At 37.4% G+C, this 24,783-nt stretch overlaps 1 protein-coding gene across 24 annotated transcripts in view; it reads left to right on the top strand.

Moving 5' to 3' along the window:
• Positions 1 to 823: 823 nt before the first annotated feature.
• Ttn (titin) overlaps positions 824 to 24,783 on the top strand; it is a 266,326-nt gene continuing 242,366 nt past the window's right edge. For 21 of the 24 annotated variants that reach the window (XM_026391972.2, XM_026391968.2, XM_026391986.2 and 18 more), the window contains exons 1-18: positions 824 to 1,028; positions 3,292 to 3,395; positions 5,556 to 5,759; positions 7,153 to 7,440; positions 7,967 to 8,052; positions 8,145 to 8,395; positions 12,803 to 13,133; positions 13,506 to 13,658; positions 14,291 to 14,428; positions 15,773 to 15,904; positions 17,128 to 17,265; positions 17,748 to 17,885; positions 21,076 to 21,369; positions 21,478 to 21,600; positions 22,847 to 23,128; positions 23,361 to 23,426; positions 24,173 to 24,431; positions 24,651 to 24,714. In XM_026391972.2, the coding sequence (XP_026247757.2) occupies positions 3,305 to 3,395; positions 5,556 to 5,759; positions 7,153 to 7,440; positions 7,967 to 8,052; positions 8,145 to 8,395; positions 12,803 to 13,133; positions 13,506 to 13,658; positions 14,291 to 14,428; positions 15,773 to 15,904; positions 17,128 to 17,265; positions 17,748 to 17,885; positions 21,076 to 21,369; positions 21,478 to 21,600; positions 22,847 to 23,128; positions 23,361 to 23,426; positions 24,173 to 24,431; positions 24,651 to 24,714 (3,038 nt within the window). In that variant the 5' untranslated portion in view covers positions 824 to 1,028; positions 3,292 to 3,304. The remainder of the gene's footprint in view (positions 1,029 to 3,291; positions 3,396 to 5,555; positions 5,760 to 7,152; positions 7,441 to 7,966; positions 8,053 to 8,144; positions 8,396 to 12,802; positions 13,134 to 13,505; positions 13,659 to 14,290; positions 14,429 to 15,772; positions 15,905 to 17,127; positions 17,266 to 17,747; positions 17,886 to 21,075; positions 21,370 to 21,477; positions 21,601 to 22,846; positions 23,129 to 23,360; positions 23,427 to 24,172; positions 24,432 to 24,650; positions 24,715 to 24,783) is intronic. The other 3 variants (XM_077802977.1, XM_026391974.2, XM_026391969.2) reach the window with 2 other exon arrangements.

The following is a 24,783-nucleotide window of genomic DNA, read 5'->3' as shown; positions in this document are numbered from 1 at the left end:
ATCCCCTAACCACTTCCCATTAGTAACAGCAAACTCCAGAGATTAGTAGAGCAGCTTTCATGTACTGGGGAAAACAGCCTTATGGATGATTTAAACAAAAAACTTGCCTGCTCATTGAGAAGCAATCGGTGTATATTTGTAAATACCAACACCAGACAAAAATGAAACCTAACAAGAGTGGTGATGTTGTCCTATGCAGACTAAATCTAAGCTGAGTTCAGATGTTGCTTTTCAACATGAATTCTTGCAGGATTCTTAACTCATTAACTTTCTCCAAAGTACAGGTGGGTTCTGGAGAATGCAGATAAGTACAAATGAGTCCCTTCAATATAAATGTTTATAACAACAGATTCTTTAGAGAAAATGAAGCCTTATACATGAGATAAATTTCCTCATCTGCTGTCATGATTGATGGGTCCATTTGGTTACTCTGGGGGGAGGGAACAGGAGCGGGGCCTGATTCGCAGAGCAGAGCCCGCAGGTTTGGGCTATTCTGTATGAATGCCTACAGGTGCTGTCTATTGTCACATCTTTGTTTCAGTCCCGCATTAACAGATTTTTAACGTTGGTAACAAATGCTCTTCTCTGAGCCTCAACCAGGTTATTTTTCCAACACACTTCTATTTCCTTGGTAAAGCCTCTTTTGAGGGGCTAAATTTAGCACTGCCAATCAGAAGAACAGGTGGTATGTGAAACTACCAAAAAGGTCCTCTCCCATCATGCTTTCTTAAGAGAGCCAATCACCAGGGCCCTGCCCTGAGGATGTGGGGCTGTCAGCAGATCTGGTGAATATAAGGGCCGGCCAGGGCCTGGCTCTGGAGCAGTCGTGCATTCCCGCCTCGCCTCGGGTGTAGGGATTGCATAGAAAAGCAAAACTACACAGTCTCGACTGTGTAGTTTTGTTTTTAGGTTTAGAGGCTCACCGATTCATGTTGGAGATGGTCGGAAAAACCAACTCTACATAGGACGTCGTTTCAGAAGCAGCCTGGGCTTAGTCCCACCCTTTTTAGGCACTCTTGAGAAATCAGGTGAGTAGCAGCTTTTCTTATTGTAATACTAGAGTTACTTTCTTATTGATTTCTAGCTCCTGTTTATTTTTGTGTGCCAAATGTCCACATAGACGTGTTTGGGTAACTTCTTGCTGCTAGTGCTGACCCATTATTTGAATCTTCTTGTTAAATTTTGTTTTTAAATGTGTGAGCTTTGTTTTTCTTAAATGGAATGCTTTAGCATATCAGCTCAGTCAATAATTCAAACTGTTTAAATTCACTGGATATTCTAGAAGTTGGGGTCTGCAATGGTGATCAAAATGTTTAGTTCTTTTATAGTCTCTTTGTGTCGGCTGAGAATGTTCAAGGTTATATTACTCAGTGATAAAGTGAGGCGCACCAAGAATAGCTCTGATAACATGCATGTGGTATCAGCTACACCCTGATGACTTTTTAAGGGAATCAACTGCTGAGATATCAGTTGCAGGACAGTGACAGAACACTTGCCTGCTGTCAGTCAATGCTGGAGAGTTTATTTTGGGAGCATGACATTTTAGATGCATACCTTCAGCCCTAATTAGATAAAGGCCTGTGAAAAGCAAGGACTAAAGCAACAAAATTCACTAGACAATAGGAGTATAAGATCAATTTAGGCCAGTTAATTGCAATGTTAGAAATTTGGAATAAGGCTATATAATTGTTTTATAAAATACTCCAAATCTCATTATGCATTTTAACTCAACTCACAATCCAATTATATAATAGGAGATAAATGCTAATGCTAAAAGGGTAAGAAATAATGTTTAAAAGCTTTTGATTTCTAAATACGCTTTGATTTTCCATCTTCTTAGAATTAGATTACACATTGTAAATACCTGTTAATACTGATATGGTATTATTATATACCTATGAAGATAGTTATTTTTAGAAGATGCATTAGCTTGTAAAAAGGAAAAGTTAGACACAAATTTGTTCATTTTGAAAAAAACATGCTACAAAAGACTTCTTGACAAAGTTTTGTGAAAAACTTTTGGATATTATCTGAATTTTCCAAATATAATTTTTGTCTGAAAAAATGCTGGTTTAATTTTCTTTTTAGCTAAGTAAAAAGATAGAATAAGGTAAGGCATTATCACAAAGAAGACTATTGCTCCATAAAGTTTTGGTGAACAAAGAACTTTATGAAAAATAATAATGAAGCAATTGATGGTTCAGAAATTGTCTTTTTGTTTCAGAACAGTGAAATAGTCATGTTGAATAATCAGCTATTTATGCATTAGAAAAATTTTCACATAGTCTCTGAAAGTGATAGACAAAGTACTTTCTTCCACTTATAAAGAACTTACCTGCAAATTTTATATTCATTTCTTCATTGAATATTTTATGTAGTAAAAGCATAGTCCTTTGTTACTTCCCCCACATTTCCCACCAACCTTCCATTATTCAGACTTCGCACATTGTTCCATATTAAGAACTCAAGCCAGCATTTTTGTTTCAAATCTATAATAAATTTTGGTCCTACCTATAAAATTAATTTTTTTTTCTAAATATCTACTCAGCGGTAGCAATATTACTTGCACAGTTATAGTTTGAAGAAATGTTAAGAAATATAAAGCACCCTATAGATCTACAAAAAGTTCATATATCCGGGGCTGTGGCTCAGTGGTGGTGCACTTGCCTGGCATGTGTGAGGCACTGGGTTCGATTCTCAACACCACGTATAAATAAATAAATAAAAGATCTAGCAACAATTTAAAAAAAATTTAAAGTTCATATATTCAATAAATCTTGCCAAAGCTTTTCAAATTAGGAAAGAAATTGCAAAGTTCAAACTTTTAATTTTGGTGACCATTTTAAGTAGTTAGACAATGCCTGTATCCACGTCAACTTTATAAATATAGCTACAGTGAGTGAAAGCTATTTGGGGGAAGGAAATATTTAAGCAATTGTCCCATACACATTGCAGAGCTCCATCATAGATTTGTCACATATCATCTCTTTAATTACTCACTATCCCTATGTTATTCCAATTTTCAACTCTCGGCCTGATTTTTACACCATTGATAAGGCCACTTGGGTATATTCCTTGCTCTGTCTGGCTAATTTTCTCCCCTCATTTCCCCTTAAATTTATTGCTTTTTGTTAAATTTTAAATCCAAGCCATAAAAAAGAGGCCTTCCCATTATTGCAGGCCCCATAGATGACCAAGGATCAACCCAGTGGAGAATATGTCTCTTTCATCCCCACAGGAGCTCCAGTGGCCCTTGGATGATATCCTCACTTACTTTCTGTTCCTTTTCAGAGTGCCTAAGAAGATGACGACTCAAGCACCGACGTTTACGCAGCCGTTACAAAGCGTTGTGGTACTGGAGGGTAGTGCCGCAACCTTTGAGGCTCACGTTAGTGGTAAGCCCAGCCCGGTGCTTTCCTTTCCTTTGCCTCCTTGCCAATGAATTCACTTTGTCATAGGACATGATGCTGAGATGATGCTCTGCTTCAGTTTTGTAAAATTGGTGCAGCACCCTAAAAGGGTCATTTTCAGGGTTTACCATTCAGAGTACTGACACAATCTGACAATGTAATGACTCAAAAATGTTTTATTCATATTTATAATTCCACAAAGCAAAAATAATTAGCATTAGATTAGAATTGCTGTCAGAATCCAGCAACTAAAGTCGGCCCACATTTGGTCATTCTATATTTGGGTTCAGCTGCAGAGCCAGACTGGCAACCAAGAGCTCCAGTGTAGTAAAGGCTGCTACGAAGCTTCTGGGAGGTGGTCTGGGTTGGCTGCTCCATGCACAGGAATCTCAGTTGTTTTATATGGAAAATAACAATGCATCCAGCCTTCCTCAGAGTCAGAACCCACCAGTGATGAGCTAACTCCTCATTGTTTGAGTCTATTATTTTCTATCTTCATTAAGTGGTTCCAGTGAACAAAAGACTTTCCAATCATTTCAAAATGACAAGAAGAAATACTATTTGCCACTCTGACCTTTATATTAAAGGGAACCATTTTCCCAAAAGTTTTATTTAAAAGGAAGTTTATCTGTTTCTTTATCTGCTGCTTTTTCTTCATAATTCAGTTTAGGGATGACTACAGAAAATGCATGATTTTGAGGACTTATCTATTATCTTGTGAAAAAATACACTGTTGCAAACATTTCAAAAATCACTTAATATTGTTTCCTTCTGTAGTCTTGTAACTGGCCATGTAAGATTACATGGGTCAATTGAAAATTATGCTAGCTTCTTCCTTCAGTGCATCTCCACGGTACATTGTTCTTCTTTGTTTTTTTAATTGTATAGCTTATAATAAAGATATAAAATAAGATTTCCTTTTTATTTTTTCTATTTTATGCACCAATCTTTCTATAATTGAATAATACTTTATTTTATATTACACAAATATCATATAATCATTCGTTTTCTATTGTGTGGAGACAAATTCAATTCTCTTCCTGCATGATGAACTCTTATTGACTTTCAAATAATTACTTATCTTGGAATGCTCAGTAATTTTTCTAAACTGAACAGAACACACATAGTATCAGTGGGAGTCTCTCTCCTTGTGAATAGTAGAAACTGACTTCTTCATAGCTTGTTCCTTCACACTACTAGGTTCTTAGAAATACACCACTGAAAATACCTGCTACCTATCAGTGGATACTAACACAGTTATCTACTCGTCCACAGTGGGAGATTGGCTAATGTAAGGATAACAAAGTGACTTTTCCATTCTCTTCGCCTCCTAGCTGGAGGAGATAAATCACCAGTGTTTATACCAAATGCAAAGTAAACCATTCCCTGAACTTGCCTCATATCTTCTCATCATACAGAACTTTAAAATACCCAAAATGTCCAACCATGAGCATATAGTTATTCACTGTTAATTTATAGTGGGAGAAAAAAAAATTGGCTTTTCCAGCCACAACTCCAACTCTACACATTGTTCTGAAAGACAAGCCTTGGAAAACTGCCTCGCTGCACTATGGTGGTTTTACTGCAGGCACACAGGAAAGCAGGAGCATTCCAGAAGGTGGTGTGCCTGCACTGCAGAGGAAGAGGAGTGCACCCTCCTCCCGATGTCAGACAGAACTGTCAGATCCTTTTGCTGCTTTTGTTCCTCATTTGTGTTCAAAGAGGACACCAGTCACTTTTTATTTCAAAGTTTCCTCACTTTTATAAATCCCTTTCATGATTTTAATGATGTCTATTAAGTTGCATCAGACAGAGCCCCAGGCAGGAGGGAAGCGTATGAAAATTCTAGTCCTCTGCCTGCCACTGCTCACTGAGGGACCTTGGAAAAATCATCAGGCCTCCATTGGCCTCAGTTTCCTCCCCTGTAGAATGAGGGTGCCAGCCTCTACCTAAGCTCTTGGGCCTTCCTAATGGCCTACAAAGTTATGCTTCCGCCAGGAGCCTGTCAGGTTGTCACTGTCACCAAATGGTGTTTCACTCTACAAAGCTTTTTAGGTTAGAGCAAGGCAGCAAGGATAATGTTTCGGTGGAGAGGAATTTGCTGTGCCCACTCGAACATAAAGATCAATTGTGCTTGCTCTTCAGGTTTTCCAGTTCCTGAGGTGAGCTGGTTTAGGGATGGCCAGGTTATTTCCACTTCCACTCTGCCCGGCGTGCAGATCTCCTTTAGCGATGGCCGCGCTAGACTGACGATCCCCGCCGTGACTAAAGCCAACAGTGGACGATACTCCCTGAGAGCCACCAATGGATCTGGACAAGCGACTAGTACTGCTGAGCTTCTCGTGACAGGTGGGCTGGTGGGGGCATACCTGTCCTCTGCTGCCCCTGAGGGCATCCCTTGCATCTGGCGGAAGGGATCCATATTGAGCAATGGGTACGAGGACTTGCAGCTCCCAACCTAGAAAGGGCCCACTGAAGGCTGATTTTATAGCAAAGCTGTTTGCCATGTGAAATTTAATTCTCCTTTCAAAATATAACACAAAAGTGCCTGAGAATCAGTGCTTCTCTGTATACATGTTGAACACTCAAAAATGCTTTAAGGAAATATTTTAAAAATCATGCTTCTCAGCAAGTAGAAAAGCTCAAAGACTTGTTCATAAGCTTCATAAGAAATATGACATATTCTAGGATTCACCAGGAATTTCCACCTCAACATTAGCACCAAGATAACTCTGATACAAGTGGTCCACAAACTAGTCATTTAAGAAATATTAAAAATACTACTCAGTAACATGTTCAGAAAAAGACAAATGCTTATTATTCTAATGTATGACACCATTCACCCAGAAAAGTTATTAGTGGCCTCTGTTGTTCTCCATTAATACTCAAACATGAATTAATTTATACATTACATAATATCTTGCATGAACTGCATAATGGTATCAATGCTTATTCAATAAACCATATCTTCAGTTATATCCAGTTATAGGGCTATAACTGATTTAAATAGAAAGCATATCAGGTAAAATTAGGTATGAACCTTAAAACACAGAAAATTCAGAAATAGAAAAGCACAGGGTTAGTAAAATTTGCTATTGCTATTCAAAAGCACACCAAAGTTAATCCCATCCACCCTTCACATTTATCATATAATTTTTTTCCAAAATAACCCTTCCCCAAAATCCCCTTTCTGTAGAATAATTAACATGAAAACATATCATTATTGAGTTTAACATTTTAAATGCAAGTAAGTATTTCAGTTCTTTGACTATCAACCAATTTGGAGAAGATTTAGGGGTTTTTAAATTAAGTTTAAATGTAAAGATTCTATAAGTCACAAATACACCCATTCTACCAACCCCTGGAATTCATTTTAATGTAATAACCTATTGAAGTATACAAAGTTGCCATAACTCATTAACATGGTGCAGATATGAGGTTGGGAAATACAGAAGATTCTCTAGTCAAAACAAGATTTAGACTTTTTATGTGAATTACAAAACAGACATGGTGGCCTAGAACTGCTAAGCAAATGAGAAACATGGTGGCTGGATAGCCACCTTGCCATCTCTGGGCCCCATTTTTGCTGTCATCTGCTGGCTGAGCTGGGTTCAAGGACAGTCAAGGATGCTGAATTGGCGAGTCATTGCCTGGTTTTGGAATCAGAGCTGTGATTGTTTAAAAATACCCTGTTGGTAAGGTTCTGGCTTCCTGGCCTGATTTCCTTCTCTGTCCCCTGCAGCGGAGACAGCGCCACCCAACTTCGCTCAACGACTGCAGAGCATGACCGTGAGACAAGGAAGCCAAGTGAGACTCCAAGTGAGAGTGACTGGAATCCCTACACCTGTCGTGAAGTTCTACCGGGATGGAGCTGAAATCCAGAGCTCCCTTGATTTCCAAATTTCACAAGAAGGCGACCTCTACAGCTTACTGATTGCGGAAGCATACCCCGAAGATTCTGGGACTTATTCAGTGAATGCCACCAATAGCGTTGGAAGAGCTACTTCGACTGCGGAATTGCTGGTTCAAGGTATGCACTGAAGGTTGAGAAGGGAGAAGGGGAGAGGCCTGATCTGTGACCAAGTGGGGCTAGCCTGCCTCCCCTGAGGCCCTGGGAATGCTGAGAGCTAAAATCCCAGCTGCCTTTTAAACCCTATGAAAAGAAAAGTCTGAGATTCCAGGCAAGAGCTCAGTACTGATGCAATCTTCAGTTATTAACCCCAATATAATAAACTGGAAAGTGTTTCAATTAAGTTACATACATTTCAAATTATTGAAAGTACTGGAATAATTTTTTTAAATGGTTCTAACACAATCATACTGTAGTCTTTATATGTTTACTATGGTGCTTTTCTGGCAATGGCAGAAGTTTTGAAGAAGGGTCATTTTCTATTTTTAAATCTGATTTCTGTCCATACAAGATTCAAAACTTTCTGCATTTTTTTCCCCACAGCGATGCCCAGAAAATTTTATTGACTTTGTGGTCACAATTAACAGAATCTCTTTCCAAAGGAATGGTTTCTCCTCCTCCAATGCTCATCTTTCCCTTCCTACAGGTGAAGAAGTAGTACCCGCTAAAAAGACAAAGACAATTGTTTCGACTGCTCAGATTTCAGAAACAAGACAAACCCGAATTGAAAAGGTATTTTTCTCTGCTGCTCTTTCCCAGCCTTTCCGATTGTCACTTCCCCAGCTATTCTCCCTCATGGTGGACTTTGTTTTAATCTTTTGCAGAAGATTGAAGCCCACTTTGATGCCAGATCACTCACAACAGTTGAGATGGTCATAGATGGTGCCACTGGGCAACAGCTGCCACATAAAACACCTCCCAGGATACCTCCTAAGCCAAAGTCAAGGTCTCCAACACCACCGTCCATGTCCATTGCTGCCAAAACACAACTGGCTCGACAGCAGTCCCCCTCACCAATAAGACACTCTCCTTCCCCGGTCAGACATGTGCGGGCACCCACTCCTTCTCCTGTGAGGTAAAGTTTCTTTAAAGAGACCAGGTTATCAAGCATTGTAAAATGAGGTTTTGTGCAATCAAAAATGTAGTATGTGATACAAGAGGTATATCAAGATGTCACTGAATATGATTTTCCCAAATCTTCATTGTCCTCAGGCAATTTGAAGAACTTTATAATTCTGAATTCTTTACTTCTATTTAATACATATTTGCTTTAGGAAAGGAGAATATAACACAGCAAAAGGAGAAAAATCCTAAATTCAACCAGCTAAATCACTTGCTAAGTTTGACTTAGAACAATAACTATTACAATAAAATAATCACTACTATCTATTGATCACTATCACTATGGCAAATATTTGATTTGACACTCTACAAACATTATCTCACTAAATATTCACAACCACTAAGAATTACTATCCTCATTATTATGAAATAGCAAGAGCCAAAGAAGTCACTTGCTCTAGTTCTTAGTTGTCTCATCTATAAATGAAGGAGAATCACAATAAGAATGATCTCACAGATTCAATGAGATAATTACTTGAAGGTGCCTTATAAACAGCAAATAATTATACACCTGCTCTTATACTTTCATAATAAATAAAATATTTTAAACATTTTTTCATATGCTTATTTTTACCTAGAAAATAAGTAGTTTACTATGCTGAGTTAAGATGCAGGTACTTTAGAAGGCAGACTTGTATCATCAGGGCCCAGAAATTACAGTCAAGTATAAATTATCTGCAACAGATTTCAAACTCTGGGATGCGATTTAACATAATGAGACTTTTAATATGATGAACTGAAAAACTGCAAAACTTGAGCAAACAAAAAAAAGTGTGTCGTGATCAATTTAAATAAAAGACATGTCGACAGTTCCCTACCAAGAAAAAAAAAAATTAAAAGCAGAACAAGTCGTTGACCTAAAAAATATTCAAATTTACTATAGTAAAGTTATATGAAGTTACTATAATCACAATAGTGGTGGATCTGTAGCTGTAGCTCAGTGATAGAGGACTTGTGTAGCATGCCTGAGGCCCTGGGTTCAATCCCCAGCACTACAACAATAATGAAAGATAGTAATGAATAGACAAATACATTAGGAAAGCAAACAGAGTCTAAAAATAGATTCAAAAATACAGGGAATTTGTTTTATAATCAAAGTGACCTTTTATTTAGGGTCTAGGCATTTTGCTTCATGAAGAATGCTGGCCAATTTGACATCCATCCATCCAGTGCTGGCCAATGAGCATAAAACTACCTCACACCCTTTACAAAATATACCCTAGCTTGATTAAAGTGTTAGATTTAAAAAAAAAAAAAAAAAAACAGAGAAAGAGAAAAACAGAAAATTTGGGAAATATTTATGGGAAAGAGCTTTTAAAAATAGACGTCAAGATTCAAGGACAGAAAAATAAAAATTTATGGCAATAGCAAGTCATTGCTAGACTGAATAGTATACTTGTGGAAAAAAAAAATTAACAATACTCCTTCCTCAGGAGATCTCACTGCCACTGCTAGAAAGGCATCAGAACAAACACATAATGGCTGCAGTGTGAAAAATGCTAGCCCAGAGATAGCCCCCAACCTGAGCAACTATACATATTTATGCTAGATAATGCCTGTAAGCAAGCAAAATGCAAGCAGATCTGGAGGGAATGTTAGCTGCACTTATGACAACTAATATATCAAATAGATTAAAATGTCCCAAATCAAAACACTATGTGACCCAGCTATACCACCCCTCAGTATTTATCCTAAAGAATTCAAGTCAGCATACTATAGTGATGCATGCATACACATGCTTATAGCAACACGATTCCTAATGGCCAACCTACGAAAGCAATGTAGGTGTCTATCAATGCATGAAATGATAAAATGTGGTATATATACACAATAGGGTTTATTCATCCATAAAGAAGAATGAAATTATGTCATTTGCAGGAAAATGGATGGAACTGTAGAACATTATGTTAAGCCAAACTCAGAATGTCAAGGGTCATATGTTTTCTTTCATATCTGGAAGCTAGAGAGGAAAAAGGTGGGGGTATCTCATGAAAACTGAAGGGACATCAGTAGAGTAGAGGAAAGGGATCAGAGGAAGGGAGGAAGGGAGAGAAGGGGGAAGTGTTACATATTACAATATTTAACTATATTCTTATATTGTGTGTTTGTACAAATATGTAACAAGCCCATTGTGTACAATTATAATGCACCAACAAAAAAAAATGGGGAAAAAATTTCCACAAATCAATTTTCATAGGAAGAAAATTCAACACAAATAGAAAAAAATGGAAAAACCACAAGCTTTTAAAATTATATTTATTGGACATTTATATTGCTAAATATCTAATAAATATAGTTTAAAAAGCTAGATATTTTCTCATTTTTATTGTTTTTAGCCACTTAAAATGTTAAAAATTTTGGTAAACACTAACATGAAAACTTGAACAAAAAGCTCAACTTCAAAACATGTCTAGCAATCACATTTCTAAAAGTGTTCAGTCTCAGGCTAACTCCAAGTTTGCACACCGTGAAATCACCACACAGGCCAAATGTGATTTCTGAGGGAGATAACAGCCTTACTATATTTTAAATCCAAGCCTAAGGGTCATTTAGAATTAGTTTCTCTGTTCCCATGGAGTATTTTGACCATCATAGCATTCTAAGAGTTTATTAATAACCTTCCAAATTCATCCCTTAAATTTGTTTTATAGTAATTAGGAAATACAAATGCCAATTTGTGGAGAAAATAATGGTTATCCAAAATAGACTCTTTCCTAAAGTTAAATCTTGATTTTTGTTACAGAGTAAGGCAAACATATTTTATTGAATAGGGTGCATTGTCTCCAGCTGTGACCAGGTGATTATTTTTTATTGTACCTGCAGAAATAAGCACTTTCCTAAAATGACTCAAATTACACTGATTTTTCACAGTTTCGGGCTTACCTGAGGCCCGCTGCTAATCACTTATGTCATGCTAATCATGTCTTTAACTCTTTTGAATAAAACCACATTACCAGATATAGCAGGAACTAGGCACAAGTTGAGACTTCGAAGTGCAAGTCTGTCTGCTTTTCTTCAATCGCTAGAGACCTATAGTATTCTAATCTGGCCTTTGTTCTATTTCCCAGGCAGTCATTTTCAGAATGGAGCCATGTTCCTTAGATCTCTCTTTAGTTTGATTACAATTTCATTTATAAAATGCAAATTGATTTTCGCAGAAAAAGCCCTTCTTTAAGAACACGGTGAAACCTTTCTTCAGGAAAACTGACTGATGTTGTAATGTACTGTTACTCTTAGAGCAAATAGCAACTGTATCTTGAGGTTAATTAGGATAATTGTTTCATTTATGATCAATGTAAACTAAATATCCTGCATACTGCAAGGATACATTTATAAATGTTTTCTTAGATTCGGAATTTATAAAATGCAACGATGGAGCAATACTGCCACCTAGAGGGATAAATGCAATAGATCTTATTGATTAAAAATAAAATGAGTTTTGCAAAATTTATCTTTAAAAAATTTATCTTAAAATGGCTAATCAATTCCAAGATTCTAGGTCAAAAGTTGTCTTTTTAGGCTATCTGGCCAGGATTTGGCACCTATACCCTTCAACTGATATTGTGTGCAGTTTGGATACATCTAAAAAAAAACCAATGAAAAGTGTTTTGGAAGAAACTATTTGATCCATTTAATAATAATAAAAAAAAATTTAGGTTTCAAATTAGCCAAAATCCACAGCAATTATATGGTTATTTAAAGAAAGTCTTCAGTGTGGTATGAGGGTGAATGCAAATAAAGAGGGGCAGAAAACAAAAACCGAGCTCACCAACCTATAAATAGAGTAGCAGTTTCCAGACTGCAGTGCACAGCCCATACCCCAAAGGATTCTGCAACAGCTCAACCAGAAATCTTCCTCCTGCCCTGGGAATTTGCAAGACAGATAGACATGGTGAAGGTGGTGTGGAAGCCCTGCAGGAGGGAAGGGAGGGAGAGAGGAAGAGAGAAAGGCTTAACACAAGTGTTTTGATTACATAGAGCTTTCTTCATCTAGCATCTATTTGACATCCACCCACCCCTGTCCAGATGGGGAATGCAGAGACACTTACAGACGAGTCCTGGATTTGCAATGCCCTTTCTTTTGCTGTATCTTTAGGAAATACCTTCCTCGGTCTTGTTTATTTTTTAATGTGAGAAGATGAGACAGGGCACAAAATTCTTTACTTGGGATTAAGTCTGATTCAGATACTGCAGATAAGAATAAGTTTTATTGAGACTTAAAGCAACTGATTTTCATATTACATACCCTCTGAACCAGTTGTGGGGACACACATTTTAAAACTCTGCCATTATCTTAATCTGATTATGCCTGCTAGAGCTCCTCACCTTGTCATTCTGACCTCTACTATTTGGTTTTCAGGTCTGTGTCCCCAGCAGGGAGGATCTCCACATCCCCCATCAGATCTGTGAAGTCACCCTTACTCGTCCGGAAGTCTCAGACATCCACCGTGGCCACAGGCCCTGAAGTGCCACCCCCTTGGAAGCAAGAGGGCTACGTGGCCTCCTCAACTGAGGCTGAGATGAGAGAGACAACAGTGACTAGCTCTACTCAGATCAGGAGAGAAGAGAGATGGGAAGGGAGATATGGTGTCCAGGAGCAAGTGACCATCAGTGGAGCTGCGGGGGCTGCTGCCAGCATATCGGCCAGTGCTTCCTTTGCAGCAGGGGCTGCTGCTACTGGTGCCAAAGAGGTACAGTCAGGACTACTCTGTTTTCATTACTTCACTTCTCTTTTTTTTTTTTTTCCGACGTGATTTCTGGAATAAAAACCAGGATGGATGGATTGGAGGGAAAATACACAGGAACACAAACATATTATGGAAACTACAGACCAAATTTGGTTGTCCTGTTCATAAAACCATCTTCAGTTGGGACAAAGTCTCTGATGTGAGGTTTACATACAATATGGGTGTTAGTGATATAGACCCTACATCTCTTTGCAATGATAAATGCTCACACACCAGTACATTTAGCTCTAAGTAGCTGTTTTCCATTGTGCTTTTACATTTCTTACCAGACATGCCACTTTAAAAATGTTTTGAACGTGTTCATTTCCAATCCAGGTGAAACAAGAGACTGACAAGAGTGCAGCTGTTGCGACTGTTGTTGCTGCTGTTGATATGGCCAGAGTGAGAGAACCAGTGATCAGTGCTGTAGAGCAGACTGCTCAGAGGACAACCACGACTGCTGTGCGGGTCCAACCTGCTCAAGAACAGGTATGCAAGGGCCAGGTCCAATGGCCCATCCACTCAAACACCATTCACTTCTTTGAGCCTTGGGTGCTCAGATGCCAGGACCAAACAATGTCAAATCATTCTGAAGGCAGAACTGAACCCAGCATGACCCAGGATTTTAGAACTTCTGAGCAAAATGTGGTCTGAGAGAGCAAAGGTGTTTAAGCTGTAAATATCACAAGAGCACACCAGACCAGAATAACACTGGGCTACATCAAGTAGGCAAAAGTTAACAGTATTCAAAGTATCAGGGGACTCCTGGTTGAAGCAGATGAAGGGTGGGAGGACAGAGTCAGCTACTCAAGGGAGCAGACACCCAGAGGAAACCAGTGTTTCAGGGCAGATATTAGATTTCTCTGAGCTTCCCTGAAGGATCATTGCTTTGTTCATCTACTTTTCTCAAAACAAACGTGACATTTGATTCATGAATGAAAAGTCTCATAAATCCAGGATAATTTCCCACCTCGTATTTGAATAATTTTTGTTCTAATTTAAAACCACTCTGCCTTCCCTTCTTCTCTTCTGTGACATTTTTGCCTTAATCCTGAAATATCATCATAACTTCCTGTTCAAAGTGCATTAAGGTGTTTCTTCCTTTCCTCTGTGAAAATCAGGTGAGAAAAGAGGCGGAGAAGACTGCCGTTACACAGGTAGTAGTGGCCGCTGATAAAGTCAAGGAACAAGAATTAAAATCAAGAACCAGAGAAGTAATTGCAACAAAGCAAGAGCAGACGCACATAACTCATGAGCAGGTGAGAAGGATTTTTGATTTGAAATTCACTGGTGCGATAACACGTGTTAACACGGTGATAATCTTTACTACGAAGGGTGGTGTTTCTTGGACCATACAACTGTTACCACACTAATCAAATCCTCTTGCCGTGTGTGACCTGTGCACTGGATACCAAAGTCTCTTGGGGGGACTTCACTGAATGCTCTCCCTATATAGACGACAGGGACCTTTGTGGACACATCCTGAGTGTAGAAAGAGAGTCTTATCTACATTCTTTATGACCATTTACATGATGATCATTATTATGTATGTGATTGTGGGGAGAGGACAGAAGGAAATAAAACTAGGAGGGAGAAATAGATGCTTAAGTAGCCACGTGGAGTAGTGGAAGAGAACACTGAACACACTTGACTTTAAAACCTCAGCAGCTGCATCCTGACTCCTAAGAGGACTTGTGTAAATGGGATGGATGTAGAATAGAAAGCCTAGCCTTAGTAAGCCACAGAAAAGACAAAAGGACAGTCTCATGATTGGAAGCCCTGGGGACAGAATAGAGAAGGCTGATTGATAGAGAGCTGTTGGCCAGTGGAGCCAATTGTTAATTGGGTAGTTTGAGAAGAAAAGCTTTTAAGTTCCATCTATCTAACCTTGAGATCCTGGGTTTCAGTGATAAAGTATCTGAGAATGGGAAAGAAGCAAAGAAGAAGACTCCCCCACCCCACAGGCACTCCCTGGGCTCCCAGATAGAAACAGCATCCTACGGGGGGTTAAAGATTTAGAAAATATTTTGCCTAGAATATATGCAAAAATCTTCTTCCCATAGTAAGTTTTGATTCTCCAAACCGTCATGGTATTTAGGAAATTTTTTCAAAACAAAATACTGTAGATTTGCAGATTATTAATTATCCATGTTTGATTTCTCATATATAAAATAAAGGGTCAGGCATAGTTACTTCTCAAGTCTTCCATTCTAATATTCTGTACTCTAAGATTATCTTTAAATGACATAACATGGAAATGTATTGTCCTATATCTATTCATAAAAATTAGAAGTCTTTTTAAAGAAGACTACAACTTTCCTCTTCAAAATGAACAGGGATGAACTCAGCATTTTTTTTCCTTTTTTTTTTTTTTTGTTTTTTTGTTTATTTGTTTGTTTTTTGGTCTAAACAGCCTAATTTATGTTTTAGGCAGAGAAATAATATGGTTGTACTAATGAATGAGAGATTATTTATTTGATTTAGTGACATCTCCAAAAAAGTGATTTTACTTCTTCAAATTCCTGTATTGTATTTAATGAATACTATGTTACTTGCATTAGAGATCAGGAAACAGTAAGGTTTTGTTTTTATCTTCATTGCAGATAAGAAAAGAAACTGGAAAAGCCTTTGTACCAAAGGTAGTAATTTCCACAACTAAAGCCAAAGAACAAGAAACTAGAATTACTGGAGAAATTACTACGAAACAAGAACAAAAGCAAATAACTCAAGAAACAGTAAGTCCAACTTTGCAAATACCTTGTAGTCTGTTAATATCACCTTCTAGCCAACTGTATGTCCTTCAAAATGGAGTCTTGGTCTCATGTTTTCTTTTTGTTAGTTCTGTCTCACATTGAAATTCTGCTATGATGGAAGTTCTGTTCTCACTTCTCTTTTCCTCTCAACTGATTAGTTTTGGGAGATTGTCTGTTTACAAGAACAGTGTGGGGGCATACCTATGAGCTTTCTAGAGCATACCTAGGTGGAAGGCAGATATCACCTCTGACCAGTTTCACACAAGTACAGTTTTTTTATGCACAACCTGAGCCCTCAGTCACTTAGATTGGAAAGCATAACCTACACACAGCTGTAAGAGGGGGTGTGCACACACCTGTGGACACACACATGACCACTGAACCTTCTGTATTCTCCCAAACATAGCAAGGGCATCTTGACATTTCTTTTGTGCCATTTGAAACTCAAAATATTCATTTTACTCTAAAAAATCAGATAAGACAGGAAACTGAGAAAACTGCTGCATCCATGGTGGTAGTTGCCACTGCCAAATCCACAAAACTAGAAACAATCCTGGGAACTCAAGAAGAAATTGCCATACAAGACCAAAGGCTCCTCAATCATGAACAGGTGATGACTTCCTGCAGCTGTGAAAGTCAACCCTCACCATTTCACTTGCGAGCCACTTGCATTTCATCCTAATGGCCACATCTTCATCACCTCCTCTTCTCATATCTCACACAGAAAATTCTTTCACCATCTCACTCCCATGAGCCTTTGCCACCCATCTGGCTTTCACTGTCACCTCTTATTCCTAACGTTCACTCTTTCTTTGAACTACTACTAACATGACATAATTCACTTTAAAATATTACTGTTGATGTCAGCCCCAGGTACAAGTCAATGGATAATAAAGCAAAGCTGTGCACTATTTATGGCTTTACTAGACTTTCCCGTGGATTATAATGATGGGAAAAAACAGCATTTGTCTGTCTTTTATTGCTAATCCTGTTTTTTCTTTTAAATTTATGTTATTATTTTGATATTGTCAGTGAAACAATACAGATGATTGAAGCAACTTAAATAATACACTAAGGTGTAATTAAAATGCCCTTGAGTAAGAAGAAAATTTGCCTCCTTTCTCAGTTCATTTGCTTCTCTTAGTAGAGGCTCAGGAAATTTAATGACTATTTTCTTATCTTTTTTTTTTTAACCACATGACCAGATAATGAAAGAAACTAGGAAAACAGTGGTGCCTAAAGTCATAGTTGCCACACCCAAAGTCAAAGAACAAGATTTAGTATCAAGAACTAGAGAAGGCATCACTACCAAAAGAGATCAAGTCCAAATAACTCAGGAAAAGGTGAATACAGATATTTGAAACATGAAGAGTTCATCTTTAAACTAATTGTTAGAAAACTATTAACTATTATATAGTATCAATTATTAATCTATATTTTCCTTTTTAAATCTGTAACTAAAAACAAAATGGAAAATGTGATTGATTACCATTAATTTTTCCTGCACATTTGATTTTCATCCACCTGTAACACTTATAATTCATTTTATTCAGCATTATTGTTTGCATGAAGATTAGCATTTTTAGTTTTATTTTTGAAAAAGCACTGGGCACTGGGGAAGCATCTAGAGGTCTTTTTGTTTTTTTTTTTTTTAGCTAACATTTCTAAATTTTGTGATTCTCACTGCCAAGTGAAAATTAATTTCTTTCCTATATTTAACCCTAAATAACTTCCTCTTACATCTCCACCAGGAGGGGGGAAGGGTCATATCATGTATGTCTGAAGCCCCATACAACTTAAACCTTGATTTTACTGTAATAATCAGATCAGAAAGGAAGCTGAGAAAACTGCCTTGTCTACAATAGCAGTTGCTACTGCTAAAGCCAAAGAACAAGAAACAATACTGAGAACTAGAGAAGGAATGGCTACTAGACAAGAACAAATCCAAGTTACTCATGGAAAGGTGACTATTGCTGTTCCAAGTGTGAAATCCCCTTTTATAATATATTAATACCAAACCTCATGTGAAATCCCCAATATAATACATTAATACCAAATCTTGGTGTTTTTTTTAGTGTATGAGATCTATTAACCAAATTTGTTTTCATATAATTAAACAACTGAAAACTAAAAAATCAAATTATTTATATTGTTAATATTACTATGCATTCCTTTCCCCACTTATCTTTTCATGTTATTTTCAACTTTTTATTATTAACATCTCAAAATCCTTCAGAAGTTGATGATTGAAATTGCATGCAGGCTAAATTTAAGAGACTCTATGAACATTAAATCAAAGTTGCATACATAAGTGGTGAATCTTACTATAAAGAAGATGTGGTTTTGAGAAGTCATAAGTTCACTATATTACATTATAATGTATGGATTTATTTCAGTAAATAACCTATAATTTTCTTCATGTGAAATTGTATTTTTTTTATCCCTGTAAATATCAGATGAGGAAAGAAACAGAAAATTATAGTGCCTTCAGTAGCAGCTCCATGAAAGCCAGGCAATATCCAGTACTGAAATCTAGAGAAGGAAGTATCAAACCAGATCAATTATACATAAACCATGAGAAGGTTGCTGCCTCTATTTGTAGCTATAAAATTTCCACAAATTAAGTTACTTCCCATGACTACACTTTGCTTCAAATAAGCTATTTACCTAAATTTATTCTTTATTGCTAATCTAGTATTGGAAATCAGCAGCCAAAGGGTTCCAATTCCATTAGCATCCTGACCTAAGTACTACTTGTATTTCCCTGACGGTTGCTTCCTATCTTTGACTGTTTTTTGCTAAGCATGATGTCAGATAAACTTTCATCCAAGTCTCATTGAATGGCACATCAGCCTTTCAGAAGTCTCATGGATGACAGAAAATTTTCAGTGAAGCATATTCCAGGAGTGATGAATTTGTTTCTGTCCTGAATCACATGAGTTTGATTATCTTGTTTTTGTTGTTAAATATTAGCTAAGGATGGAAGCTGAGGAACTGTCTATATCTAAGTTCATAGTTACTGCTGCAAAATCTGCTGAACCTGCCACACTGCCAAGGACTAGAGAAGGATTTGCTATTAAGCAAGAACAAACACATCTTTTCCAAGAGGAGATGAAAACTGATGCGGTGGAGGTGAAAACAGTGTTTCATCCCATTTCATCATCAGCTCTCATAACTCTTCATCCATTATGTGTCACTGTGCTCCTAGTGTTCCATTTAATTGCTTTACTGATCAACAAAACATTAGAGATGATTAGATTCAGTCCAAGTCCTCCGGTGGAACAGTTGGCATTTCTAGTTGTGAAAGGCCAGATTAAACAACATTTTCTTTGTGTCTCCTAAATTAATTCTCAGCATTTAACTGGTGCAAATTGAGGTCTCCTAATCCAATTAGTTTCCTGATTATCTGGGTTCCAAAAAGGTAAAGAATATTCTAGTCTATTAAGAAATAAAAGTGACTTACCAGCATAGAATACTCATTTGTAGTTGTCCACCAAACAGCATTTGTGTATGGATTTAATGTACATTAATTCAAGAAAAAAATGCACATATGCTTCCTTAAGTTAAAGTGTCTTACCATCATTAAGATTTTTTTGGCATAAGTATTAAAATAAAAATGAGATTTATGTATTTCAGTGTATTTTTTAAAGTCAAATGATAATTTCATTGAGCCTGACTCTTCTCATTTTTAAAGTAAATAAAACTAAAACTTACTCTGATTACCTTATATTATTGACTACTAGTCAAAAGGTGCAAATGAGATAGCACAGATGCAATCTCCCAGCAAGCCAGGTTATATATTTATATTAGGGTTATTTATCAAAGATGAACATTTTAAAACATCTGCAAAATTAAAGTCAACTGGTTGCCTATATTTTTTAAAAATAGCAAATGAACAAAATTAATTCACCCATGCCTCATGTATATTTTATAGTTTCTCCTAAAAAGCAATCTGAATGAAGATGGTCCATGCAATCCTTCAAGGCAGATTAGATTTTTGTGGCTTCCTAGAGGGAAACACTGGATAAAGCCCATGATCACTAAACAGCCAATTCCATCTTTAAAAAGACCCCATTTATATCTCAAATGGCTTCAAGAGTAATTTTTAAGGTTATACATGTAGCATGCTTGAGACACATTTCAGGTACACACTAGATCCTATTCACAGCAGCAAAGAAAACTGAATATTAATAAAATATTACAGCCTTCCTTTTAAAGTGCACTAGATGGACCTGGAATTTGATTTTTCAGTATTCTATTTCCAAGCATCACATAGGATTATAATACTCATGTCACATCAACTGATTCGCTTTCTTAAAAAAAAAATTCCTTTGCAAATTGTATTCTCATTTATGTTAACCAGATTCATGGAGATGAGAAAATAATATTTTTGTCCCTTCTTTGCAAAAATGAAAGTAAATTGGATTTCAGTGTGAAAGGTTGTTCTCTTGAATGCAAAATGATAACACTTTCATTTTAATCACAACATTTTCATTCATGTGTTTTAAGAGTGATGCTTTTCTAATAGATTAAACAAATCTTATCCCTAGTGAATCATAAGTAAATTCACATGCTCACTCTGTGTTCATGAGCTTTCATGTTATCTCTGATTTGCATGCAACCATATAACTCTGTAGCAATTGATTTTTCTGGATGGGATGATGACAATATTTGAGTATACGTTTATCATCACTGTCACTGTGTCAACACCAGACTAAATGATCGACAAGATGATAAAAATAATGAAGATAACCAGCTCCGAAATTCTGATTTCCCAATTGCCAATTGACTGTCTGTCTAGATGAATTAGCAGAAAAACCCAAATCACTTTATGATTTTGTATACATACTTGTTATCCTACCTTGTGCCTAAGTGACTTAATGTTTAAGCAGATATATAAGAGCATATCTAAATAGATGTCTGTATAATACAATCATCAAAGAATTATTAAGTTCCTAGATGCACTTCAGAATTAATATCTGGACATATAACATTCTTATATTACATGGACACCATCTACCTAACATGCCTTTAGGCATTTGTCAGTTCTGAATGTCTAGGAGGAACTGTGCCCAGGAAGATGTGCCTGGGAGGAGATGTTCCAGTTGGACTTTGACATTACTATGCATTAATTCTGGAAACCTTGTCTCCAGGTGGGCGCTGGGAAAAAGGCTGAAGCCGTAGCAACAGTTGTTGCTGCAGTTGATCAGGCCCGTGTGAGAGAACCAAGAGAGCCCGGGCATGTGGAAGAAACCTATGCTCAGCAGACTACTTTGGAATATGGATATAAGGAACATGTTTCCACCACAAAGGTACCTGAGCATCCCCAGCGTCCAGCCTCGGAACCCCATGTTGTCCCTAAAGCAGTCAAGCCTGTGGTGATTCAGGCTCCATCTGAGACTCATATCAAAACTACTGATCAAATGGGAATGCACATATCATCACAGGTGAGTCATTACTACCTGCTGGGTTTTCACCCTGTTCACAGAAAAGCAACCTTAATTGCTATGGTTATCTGGCAAACAGTGGTGTCAATGAGTTTTCTCTTAATGCAGATCAAGAAAACTACAGATATAACAACCGAAAGATTAGTCCATGTGGATAAACGCCCCCGCACAGCAAGCCCTCATTTTACTGTTTCAAAAATTTCTGTTCCTAAGACAGAACATGGATATGAGGTAAGAAGTTACAGAGCATGATTTTAAAAATCGGTTAGCCTTAAGGATATGCATACCTAATGTAACTGTAGAGCATCTTCATTATAGGTCATTGCATGCCTGTTTTTGACAAAGTCTGTTTCCATTCATGGTGACTTGGATGCCCCTCAGTTAAGTTTCTGAAATTGGCCGAGCAGGGTGAGCCCGAAGTAGCAGGTGGTTATCTTACACCTGTGAGGAGTTGAAACCATGCAGGCTTTTCTGTCTCACATTTCAGGGATAGCTTGAACTCAATTGTTTTGATAGCTGTTGTTCTAATGACTTTGTAAATGGTAGAGCATTACATAGGGTAGTTTTTCTTCAGCCGCAAGATATAACTGTGAATGTGTTTTAATAATAGAGACAGACATTAAGAAATCACATATTCATATATTTAATACAGCAAATTGGAAAGGTGGTATTGTTAGTGAGTTGGATTGTGACATTAAACAGCCTTGAATTAGTCTCCTATTCCTTATTAAAACTGTCATCAGCAGGAGGTAAAAATACAAGTAAAATACATGCAAAAATTTTAGCAAGCTGACAGCACGTAATAATCTTCAATATTAGTTACTATTGTTCTTATTCTAAGAACATATTGAAACCTTCTATACCTCCAAAGAATTATAAGGAATATGAAATGCCTTTATTTGGGATTGTCTCAAGTTATTCTTGAAACTGAATAATTGTAGACAGCAGCAGAATAAAAACAGTAAGGAAACCTTTAAAATGCTTTTCTGAATGTCTCCATTTTCATCTGTCACATAGATTTGTGGCTGAAACCCAAATGTGAAATTTCAAAGTAGTTCTTAGAACTTACCAAATAAAAAATAAACAATTTTAATTATTTCTTAATTTTAACTTTGCCACTATAGTATTTTCAAAAGTAGCACTAATTGAGATGATTAAGTAAAGAAAATTCATGACTGGGCTTTTAAAGATCTGTGGTTCTTTCATAACAGATGTAAAAAATAAGGAGTTCTTAATATAACTCTTTTATAAAACAGATGTAAAAAATATTTTTTAAACCAACAGGAATGGCAAAAAGCTTTGTCATTGGCTTTTCTCAGTAAGAGGGATAGAACATTAAAAATGGATGGTAGAGATAATACACTCGGGTGTTAATAGCTGTCCCCCTAAACAGGAATATTAGTGGCAAAGCACTTCTGAGGATGATTTGAATGACAGTTAATGGATGACTTTGTTTTCTGACTCCCTTTTCATTTAGGCATCAATAGCCGGTAGCGCTATTGCCACATTACAAAAAGAGTTGTCAGCCACATCTTCTGCTCAGAAGATCACCAAATCGGTGAAGGCTCCGACCGTGAAGCCCGCAGAGACTAGAGTAAGGGCAGAGCCCACTCCTTCGCCCCAGTTTCCCTTTGCTGACATGCCAGATACTTACAAGAGTCAAGCTGGCATTGAAGTGAAGAAGGAAGTAGGGGTGAAAATTACTGGTACTGCTGTCCGCGAAGAACGCTTCGAAGTACGGCACGGTCGTGAAGCCAAGGTTGGTCGCTGGGTTGCATGCTGTTTTCTCCTCCATCTATTCCTATGAGTCCACCACTGCAGAGCAGCCTGTCTGGGTGTTGCTTTCTTCCTTTACTGTGCTCTAATGTGATTTTATTGAACATTGTACGGGCCAGAGACCATTTTCTCAAAAATTGTCTTATAATTTTGCATGTGCTTAATGTTTATGAGATTTCTTGGGCATTTTGTAACATCCTTTGTAAAAATTATAGGTAACAGAAACAGCAAGAGTACCTGCACCTGTTGAGATTCCTGTTACTCCCCCAACTCTAGTCTCGGTGAGTAAAAAGTTGATTGTGTTGGGCCCTTTTCATATTTGATCATATCACTTTAATACATGAATATATTACTGATTGCAGAGATCAGTGTCTTAAATTTCTAGGTAAATGGCATATGTGAGTTTGCAAATACTAATTTTCATGCCATACTCTTTGGCAAGGAAAAGGGAAATTCTGTAGGGCAACTGTCATTCACATATTCAACTGATTAAATGAGCTTCTAATGTGTGTAAGACATTATCTCAGGAGCTCTAGAGATACGAAGACCAATACAGTCCTCTTCAAAATCTGCCTCACTATCAATGACATGTTCATAAAGAAGCATAGTGAAACATGGAAAGTGATAAAACCTTTAACAGAAGGAGAGTCCATGGAAAGGAGAGACTAGTGCCAATTGGGGTAATGCGGCAAAGCTTTGTTGAAAAGTTTGCTTTTGCTGCTGTGCTTTCCAGCTTAGTAAGGATTAAATATGCAAGAATAACAGAAGGCACAGAGTTTCCCTGATGACATGAAAGTAATACAGTCCCACTGCAGGGAGTTGGAAATTTTGAGCATTAATTTCTAATTGGGAATATTCCAAGTTCCAAGGGAGGTACTTCTCTAATATTTCTGGAGTCCTGATTAATAAGCCATATTGTGGCAATTAAATTGTGCAAATGTGTTCAAATGCCACGGTTGTTGTAACAGGTAGAGATAATTAGTGAATATGCACTTATATCATAATTTCCTTTTTCTTCTCTCTTCAGGGCTTAAAAAATGTGACTGTCATAGAAGGTGAATCTGTCACCTTGGAGTGCCACATCTCTGGATACCCATCCCCCAAAGTGACATGGTACAGAGAAGACTACCAAATCGAAAGTTCCATTGATTTCCAGATAACCTTCCAGAGTGGAATTGCTCGCCTGATGATTCGTGAAGCCTTTGCTGAAGACAGCGGGCGATTCACTTGCAGTGCTGTCAACGAGGCTGGGACCGTCAGCACATCCTGCTACCTAGCAGTACAGGGTTAGTGGATGTCCCCCACAGTTCCCATGCAGGTGTCACCACTCTTAGCGGGCATGCTGTTCTACAATATGGTTTACACACATCTCATAATGGTGTCCCTGTTTGGAATTGGGGTGGGGGATAGATTATGGGGTCCACTTAACTGTCATTGCCAAGCAGAAGTCACTAATGGAACAGACTAAATAGCTCACTTCAGTGAGCAATTTTGTCTTCTTCTAGTTTCAGAAGAGTTTGAAAAGGAAACAACAGCGGTGACTGAGAAATTCACCACTGAAGAGAAACGGTAAGAACAAAAACATTCTTTTGCCAATTAGCTGCTGTTTTGGTACAGTTTTTGATATTTTGTCCTTTT

This window comes from Urocitellus parryii, chromosome 1 (genome assembly GCF_045843805.1).
Source record: "Urocitellus parryii isolate mUroPar1 chromosome 1, mUroPar1.hap1, whole genome shotgun sequence".
Lineage (NCBI taxonomy): Eukaryota > Metazoa > Chordata > Mammalia > Rodentia > Sciuridae > Urocitellus > Urocitellus parryii.
This window is presented reverse-complemented; position numbering and strand designations above follow the sequence as displayed.